A 9,619-nucleotide genomic window follows, 5' to 3' on the forward strand; every position below is an offset into this window, starting at 1 on the left:
GGTCTTGTACCAATCTGTCTGTCTGTTTACATCAACACAAACAAAACACACCCGTATATACAGTCTTCCTAAGGATGTCATGCAACTGGAACTTCAAAAATAATTTACTTACATTTTTATCTGTTTATTAAAGTTATCTCATCTTTCTTTCTGTATTTTCCATTACCTTCTACCACTTCGTTCTGATAAACACCATAATATTCTTTGGAAGTTTGAATTTCAAGCCATGGCCCTTGAGGTCTTGTTCCATATGAATAGGATTCATATTTTTAATAATAATAAAGTATATTTGCGTTTGTGTCTACCTGTCTACCTACGTACTATATAGGTAGGCCCGTCTCTACAGAGCACATACGTGAACGATCAATTTAAGCCTTATATCTGTCCATAAATACAAATAGTTCTGGCTTGCATTACAGCCCACGCGGTCCTTGACAGTACAAAGTTATCAATCAAGCCTTTAAACAGAAATGCTGCCAGTAATCTTATGTACATAACCTCTCCCAATAAACTTATGATTCAAGTCTGTGATACTTTCTACTGGCATAGTTCTCTGGGATTGAACGTCAGCCTTATATCCACGAATATTATGGAACCTTGAACTAATAAACCTACGAGAAACAAAATTTGAAATTATTTAAATTCTCAATTATAATCAGACTTGCACGGTAAGCCACTCACACTTAATACATAATTGTGAATGTATTCTGAGACCATTAGCCATTTGAGACAGTTCGTACAATGGGGACCTTTCAGGAAAGAACTAAAGAAACTTAGAATGCTAGCTTCCGTTTGGCTGTTCCCTGGCTGTCTAGCTTCTCCAACTATTACTTCTTAGTCTACCTGTGATGTTTTCTCCCAGTTCTACTTTTAAATCTTTGTAAGTTTTCCTCTCGCTGTCCAACCACTCCAACTCCCCTTTTCTCGCTGTATTACGTACTGATTTGGTCGAAAGTGCCCCAGGGCTTTGCTTAACGGCATAAGTGTCATAAATAAATCAATCTGTTCCCCATTTTGGTGACGATCATGGTCTCCTTCAAAGGACCTTTGAATATATTCACTTGATATTATTTTCTGGGAGTTGGCTAATACACACACGTGTATGTATATGCATATAAACTGAGTATGTGTAAATATATATGGAATTTCTCAGTAAGTGGGTCACAGAAGAACCAAGCCATTTGTTGTAATGACCTGTCGACAGAAAATTCACTGTCTTTGCAACTTGGTATTCATTTGAAATCCTTTGTTTAAGACATTTGATTTTATTTCCTTGACAGAAGACTTCTTGTCACTTATTGTTGTTGAATGAATAAACGGAAGATAAATAAAAAGAAAAAAGTCTTATGTGACATAGAATCAAATTCTTGAATATTTTTTTTGTGTATAGTTGTTTTCTCACTTCTGACGTATAGAATCTTTTCTAGGGTTTACTATTGTCCTTTTTTTAGGTTTAATTTAAACCTACACATAAACCTCTTGTAAGATTAGCGGACAAATCCTGCGAAGTTGCTTCACTGTATCGAGTTGATCATAATTTCATTTTATCTGATTTGTTTGTTTTCCTTCACTTCGACGTCGTGTCTTGTATGGATGAGATATTCATTCCGGTAAGGGGTCCTCTCTCTCTCTCTCTCTCTCTCTCTCTCTCTCTCTCTCTCTCTCTCTCTCTCTCTCTCTCTCTCTCTCTCTCTCTCTCTGATTTTTTGGACGCAAAAAAAAAAAAACAGAAAGATGCTTCGTCCACAGATTCGGTACAGTACAGTCATCTCGGTTATGCCTGGTTATATATTTACTTAATTTTCAGTTGCGTTTACCTCTTCCTACTGTCTTTATCAAACGCATACGATCCTTTCTAGATTATTAAGATTCGCACTATATGTGATTATTAAAAACCCTTCCTTTAATTTCCAGAAAGGTAAAAAATGTCCAGAACATTCTTATGGTCCCTGTCCATTGTTCTGACTCTCGAGATTTAGAGGAATCAAAATGGACCCCGAGACGTTCGGATCTTAAAATCCGGTTGGAGTGGCGAAAGAAAGTGTCTGAATAACAGTAAGACTGTACACACAGTTTCTAAACCCTCGCACATCAGCAACGGGAATGCACCAGAGGGCCTTTCCTTTCATTAAAATGACGCTTTGTTTTTATCGTTCAAAAGACTCGAGTGCTGTTGAGAATTGGGAATTTTCTTTCCCGAAGAATCTGAAGACTTGGTCAACGGTAACTTTCAGTTCTGTTGGCCATCCGGGAGTATTTCGAAAAGACCCGTTACCTTGTTCCATGGCAGGTATCCCGTGACCTTGCCCTTGACGTCAGTTTGTTTTTATCTTGAGAAGCATCAGTGTCATATCTGGTCGTCCCAAGTTGGTTGAAAAATCTCTAAGATCTCAAACCATGGTTATCAAATTCCCAAATCATCGGTGTCTGTATCCTTTGAAGACCTGCTGCCCTCTAGAAATACAGTTAAAGCCAATGTGCATGACAGGAGGCTTCTCTCTCTCTCTCTCTCTCTCTCTCTCTCTCTCTCTCTCTCTCTCTCTCTCTCTCTCTCTCTCTCTCTCTCTCTGTGTCACTGATTTTCTTTGCTCTGCAACTGCATGACTGAACTGGGTTTGTGGCTATTGACTCTTTAATTGTACGTTCAACCGTTAATAATCCCTTATGATATACTGAAGGATAAAGAGTTATGTATACCATCCGAGAAGTTAATTCTTTGTACTAGAAGAGAGAGAGAGAGAGAGAGAGAGAGAGAGAGAGAGAGAGAATGGAATGACTGACGTAGTGCATAGGAAAGTAACGATCTTCGTTGAAGCAACAGTGATCGAGCTGTTTCTAGGAGGCTGAGACCAAAGAGCTGATTGACTGGTTTTCCCTGATTCAAGCACTGCAGTCTGTAGCCATTCAGAGCAGCCATTGTCAAGCGACAGAAAGCAAGACTTTCTTGTCGCCTGCGTTTATTGAAACGAGCTCGACTTTCTGTCTGTCTGGCATTTTCTGAAGACTAACCCAATTGCGGAGAGCGTCAATGTATACGGTATTTACGAAACTCCAAGCGGCGGCCACCGGGGAAAAATGGAACTGCAAGTCAGTAGGTAAAAGCTTGGTTGTATTTTGGCGACCCGTTCAGATCACAGGTGGGGCGAGGGAGAGGTTTTATTTATGAGGAAACAATACTTTCTCTGTTCTCTGAGGGAGAATGCAGTTCGCTGTGACAATTGTGGATTACGTCACTGATCTGATTTGGTTTTCATTATAGAAAAGTGACCAGTGGAGTCTGTCTTTGCTTACGTGATTATAATCGCCAAGGTCTGTCACTTTTCGTGACTCTCTCTCTCTCTCTCTCTTTCTCTCTCTCTCTCAGTAGTTCGTTCCCTTATAAGCGCCAAATATCTCAGAATCTATCTTTATTATCATTATTATTAATATTATTATTATTATTATTATTATTATTATTATTATTATTATTAGCAAACTGACCCATCTACGATGGGTGATAAAATACGGGTGCAGAAGTGAAAAATTTATATGTACTATTTGTTCAGCAATATTAAAATAAGGGCAATTTTTATACATACCTACTACAGAACCTCTTTGTACACAATATTATCAGTTTGTCCACAACTTAATTTCAAGTTGGCAGAGTTAGTAGCTCTGCTCATCGCCACATGCAGTTGGCCATGCGTGAACATGGGTGACGGCAGAAACGCACCAACACGATCCAAAGTCTGGCCCTGCGACTAGTTTCCAGTGAATGAGAAGGCCAGGTTGGTGGGAAACTGCCTGCGCCGTAACTGGAACGGAAACTGTTTGTCCGAAGGCATCAGAGGAATCCGGGGGATGAACAGACGTTTGCCGGTGTGAGGGCCCATTGCTATCACTGCTTCGATGACGTGGGTGTTTAGCTCCATAACGGTGTACCTCGTTCCGTTGCAATGTCCATTGGCAGGATCAAAATTCCGAAGTAACATTACCAGGCAGTACTTCTTCAACGTTATTTTGTGCACTGGCAGTCCCGATGGATTTAAGTTATTCAAAAAATCTTGCGGATATTGATGATAATTTTCATCTTCTATTGTGTCCGAGCTGAAATATTTGCGACTTTCTCCTGGGAAGTTGTACAGAAATTATGTATGAAAAATCATAGAGTAACTAAGTCTACGGGAATAACCAGCCTCGTTTCACAGCCAGAAACAGCTCCGTTTCAGGGAATCCCTTCTCACCCCCACCCCCTACAAAGGAAGGGGGTAGGTTGGATGAAACCCCATTACAAACCATCTTAGGGGTCCCCACCATAACCCTGCCAAGTTTCATGCCCATCTGACCAGCCGTTTGGCCGTGATTGAATAACAGACAGACAGACAGACAGACAGACAGACAGACATTACGCCCATTATAGTATGATTATTATTACTCAGAAGATGCGCAGATAAAAGGACCTCTGGAACTGAGAATGAAATCATGTAGCCCACAGCTACGACACAGAATTAAAATATGATTCACTAAGTAACTGCTGAAACCCAGCAAACTTACTGTAAGACAGTCATTAAATGCATATTACTCACGATAGTGATTTCAATGCGTCATAGCAAATGATCATATGTTCACTTTGCAAAAACCCTCCATGCAGAGTTACTTGTGACAATTCTTAAATTAAGAAATAATGAAACTCTGTATTTTAGAGTAAAAATAACTTTAAAAAGAAAATGGACTGCCAAACATGCTTTGAAATAATCCATTTAGTGCATATTACTCCAGGTGGACCGTGTCAGAGTCAAACTGCACGGCAGATCATGAAAGAGATTTCAATACGTCATAACTAATGATCATGTGTCCCTGGAGAATTTCATGTGATATTTCTTATATTAAGAAATAATGAAACTTTCTGTATTTTAGTGCAAAAATAAAATTGAAAAGAAAATTAAATACCGAGAATCTTCATAAAATACACCTACACTCATCTAGACTCTATTACTCTATTGGGAATTTTAACGAAATTCAGGTCAACTGTTGCTATAGGTTTCTTGATTAGAATAAAAACGTATTTATTTTTTCTAAAATTTTCGATATTCCTCTGTGATACTTCATAATCGATTGCTTCTAAAAGACAATAATAAAAACAGGAGGGTATTCTTTAAGACAAAATTCAGTAGGAGTTGCTTGAATGGTACAGAAATAAGGTTTGTAACTGTGAGTGTTTTTAGATGAATCAGTCTACCGACCATCTTCCCAGATTTTATTCTGAAGAAATTAATGAATATAAAAGTAAAGACAGTCATACATTTTCCTAATATTCTCTTTCCCAGAACACAAAATGGTCGATATACAATTTATTATAGTAAAGCTGAGCTCCTAAGGTGGATATATCGAAAGTTGGTATATCTTTCCAGCCTTTTAATCTGTAAACTTGTCCTGGAATTATGGTCAGTGTACCTCACGCGGTGCACTATAGGTATTACTTTAAGGTTCTTTGCAGCGTCCCTTCGGCCCCAGGCTGCAACCCCTTTCATTCCTTTTGCTGTACCTCTGTTCGTTTTCTCTGTCTTCCATCTTACTTTCCACCCATTCCTAACAATTGTTTCAACGTTATTTTCAGCGCTGAATAACCAGTTAGGTCCCAGCGCTTGGCCATTGGCATAAATATCATATTCCAGTTCAATCAAGGTTGCTTGCTCAAAATCCAGAAAGACTTATAGCAAATTTATGACCACGAGTCAAACGCAACGTTGCTTTTGTCTGCAATTTCCAAAGAATCCACACATTCGAGATTAAATTACGCTAACATTCAACGCCAAATCAGTGCCAAGGTCTCGTCTGTCTTCTGTGAGACTCGTGGTCTGGTTTACGAATCTTTGTTTTCGGCACTTTCTGTTTCCCTCGCGCTACACAAAAGCTGGAGACTGGAGATAGGCATTCCATTGAAGAGAGAGAGAGAGAGAGAGAAGAAAAAATAAACGGAACTGTGTTATGTCATGACTAGAAACGATAATTTCGATATCTATCTTCAGTACTATCTTCATTAGATGAAGGGAGAAAGTCTTCCACTGCTTCATCATTAAGCTTATCACGCCCTGTTATATATTTAGTCTTCATAATCTGCTGATAATAGAAGAGAGAGAGAGAGAGGGAGGAAAACCACTGCATGCTAGATGTCAGATTTCATACCGAAAAGACGATCTCTTAATGCAGTCCACGAAAAGTCACAGAAGACTTAGATACTTATCACCTTGGCGATTATAACCACGTAAGCAATGAATTAGAGAGAGAGAGGAAACTCCCGGCCTTCACAGGAATAAGACCTGAATGACTTCATAGCCCCCAGCTCTTGGGCTTTCCCCTAAATTATATATTCCAGTTCCTATGCATTAATCTCAGACTGTGCTTTCACGATGGAACAAAGTAGCAGTTACTGCACCTGGAAATTTTTCTGTAGGTTAGTGGGCCAATAGTTACTTTGTCGTAACACCTGTCCCTCTCAGGTACGGTATTCCTCTACTTCTAAAGATTCTTTTTGGTCTTGTAAAATGGTCTTTCTTTCTATCCCAAAGGAATTCCTCTCTTCCTGAAGAAGCTTTCATGCTTTGTTGGTTTATACGTTCGTTCTCAGTTTTTGAGAATACGTAGCGGATTAGATTGCATTTCAAGTTTTATTATTTTTATTATTTTTATTTATTTATTTATTTATTTATTTATTTATTTATTTATTTATTTATTTATTTATATATATTTATTTATTTATTTATTTTTCATTAAGAATTAGAAGTTTTCAAAGTATTTATGTGCTGTTGGCTCGGAGAGATTAGAACTGGTTCAGAGAGAGAGAGAGAGAGAGATGAGAGGAGAGAGAGGAGAGAGAGAGAGAGAGAGAGAGAGAGAAGGAAACCACACAACTCTCTTCATTAATTCTAAAAGTTCCAGTTATTCTCAGATTAAATTTAAACTAACCCAGTTCTATTCAAGCCCTTTGTTTATCAATGATCCTGTCTATACGTCATTAATCTCCTTGAGGACTGAGTTTTATGTGAATAAAATCTGATTTCTTCACGATTTTCTTTTATTTAAATATCATGAATCTCATGTTTCAAAGATGTAACATAACAGAATTATGAATTATCTATATATATATATATATATATTATATATATATATATATATATATATATATATATATATATATAATATATATATATATATATATACATATATATATATATATAATATATATATATATATATATATATATGTATGTATGCATGTATTTGTGTGTGTTTGGGTATGCGCATCCACGAATAAACCATAATCTATGTCTAACTTCTCATCTACCTTAAAAGTCAACGATATTGTAAAAAGAAAATCAAGCGAGCTTATGCTCAATAAATTCGATGAACTCAGCTTCTACCCCTCCTTAAAGGCACCGATATCTCATAAACCCCTTCAGAGCCCTTCACTAACGCGGACGCTCTCATCCAGCGGGTATATAAGGGCGGTGAGTTGCAAGGGAGACCATCAGTTCTCGTGCAACTTCGCCAAGATGCGCAACTCGCTCTCTCTCCTAGTCGCCTTCCTCGTCGTTGGTATGGTTTCCAGGACGTTTTTCTTCCTTCCTTCGTGAGATAAACTAATTGTATCCCTTGAGAAATGGTTTGATTTTTGAGAAATGTACACTTAATGGGTTCCCGCGTTATATGACGGGGTTGCTATCAAGCACAGATTGATGTTCATTTGAAAACTCGTTGCAGGTGTAGCTGTCGGTGCAAAAGATACAAATGACGAAGAAGCTGCCAGGGTAAGGAAATAAAGTCTATTGATTATTGCTTGTAAGTTAGTGTGAAGATATTCAGGTTTTTTCCAGGAATATTGTAGAAGATTATCCAGGGTTATTATCAGAGATATTGTAGAAAAATACTCAGACTTCTTCAGCAATACTGTAGACAAACATCCACAGTGTTTCAGCAATATTGCGGAGGACTATCCAGTGTTTACCAGTTTTCCAGTAATATTACAGGAGAATATCCAGAGTTTTCCAACAATATTACAGAAGACTATCCATTGTTTTCCAGTAATATTGCAGGAGAATCTCCAGTGTTTTCCAGCAATATTGCGGAGGACTATCCAGTGTTTTCCAGTAATATTACAGAAGAATATCCAGTATTTTCCAGCAATATTGCAGAAGACTGTCCAGTGTTTTCCAGCAATATTGCAGAAGACTATCAGGTGTTTTCCAGCAATATTGTAAAAAAAAAATTTCTGGAGTTTCCAGCAATATCACGGAAGGCTTTCCAGCGTTTTCCAGCAATACTGTGGAAGATTTTCCAGCAACATTGAAGAAAGTTATCCTGAGTTTTTCAGCAATATTGTAAAAAAAGTAAAAATATATCCGGAGTTTTTCAGCAATGTTGGAGAAAAACATTTAGACGTCTCGTCTTCAGCAATACTTAAGAATTCCTTTCCCCCTTTCAGGAGAAGCGCGGCTTTGCTGGAGGATACGGCCACGGAGGAGGTGGTGGTGGTGGAGGATACGGCGGAGGCAGCGGTGGCTACCTGATCGTCGGAGCCGGCGGAGGCCACGGGCCAACAGGCGCCGACATTGCAAACCAAGCCGCGGCCCAAGCATCGGCCGCAGCAGCCGGCCTGAAAGGAGTGGCCAGCGCTGCTGCTAGCGCCGCCGCTAATCAAGCAGCTGCCGTCGCCGCCGCTGCCGCGCAAACCGCCACGACAGCCGCTGCCCAGAAGCAGTCCCAGGCTGCCCAGCTGACCCAAGCTGCCCAGGGCGCCCAGGCAGCCGCTTTCTCCGAGTCGTCGCTCTCCGGGAAGGCCTTCGCGGCCGAGAAGGCTGCCGAGAACACCCACAACTTAGCCGTCGCCCTGGCGAACGACCTGGCAGCCGCCCACGACGAGGCGCAGGCGGTCGTGGCCCAGGCGCTGAGGTCCCTCGAGGCCGCCCGAGCCGTGACGGCGGCTCAGTCCGCCATGGCGTGGCAGGCCCAGCAAGCAGCCAACGCCCTCCACCTGCAGCAGAGTATCGTCCTGTCGGACCTGCAGTCGGCAGAAGGAGCCGCTGCACAAGCACAGGCCGCTGCCGCTAAGGCCTTGGCTAAGGCTAAGGGCAGCGGGGGCGGCTACGGTGGTGGATTCGGTTACGGCCATTGAAGGGTATAGGGGAAGAAGAAGGATCATCATTATCATTCACATGGCCCCCTCGTCACTATAACAAGACTACTTCTACTACTACATACCTGCGATCTTGACTGATAATGCTGTGTGAAGTATCACGTGCATTTCCTAATAAAAACATCTCTACTGCGATTTTTATCTATTTATTTCACCGAGGCTGAAGGTGTCGATGGAATTACATCGAATTTCTTAAATTTGCCATAGTATTATCATGCTGCTTCAAATCATCTTGCAAGATTCACCAAACCAGTAACTAGAATCCCATTTGATGAGTTTTCTCTACAATGGAAATACATTGAATTTCTTAAATTTTCACTAGTATCATGCTGCTTCAAATCATTCTTACAAGACTTACTATTGATAAAAGTGACAGCCTTTCCAGATCAGTAACTAGAATCACATTTGATGAGTTTTCTCTCCCGTGAGCCTCTGGTCATGGAGGCAA

General features: G+C 40.1%; 1 protein-coding gene across 1 annotated transcript; it reads left to right on the forward strand.

Annotated features, from left to right (window-relative positions):
• The first annotated feature begins 7,487 nt into the window (after window positions 1-7,487).
• LOC135204349 (glycine, alanine and asparagine-rich protein-like) lies at window positions 7,488-9,306 on the forward strand. The gene is made up of 3 exons (XM_064234546.1): window positions 7,488-7,574; window positions 7,740-7,786; window positions 8,461-9,306. Exons 1-3 carry the CDS (start codon window positions 7,532-7,534, stop codon window positions 9,148-9,150), a joined length of 780 nt encoding a protein of 259 aa, XP_064090616.1. The 5' UTR covers window positions 7,488-7,531; the 3' UTR covers window positions 9,151-9,306.
• Window positions 9,307-9,619: the final 313 nt, after the last annotated feature.

Source organism: Macrobrachium nipponense, chromosome 24 (genome assembly GCF_015104395.2).
Source record: "Macrobrachium nipponense isolate FS-2020 chromosome 24, ASM1510439v2, whole genome shotgun sequence".
NCBI classification, from domain to species: domain Eukaryota; kingdom Metazoa; phylum Arthropoda; class Malacostraca; order Decapoda; family Palaemonidae; genus Macrobrachium; species Macrobrachium nipponense.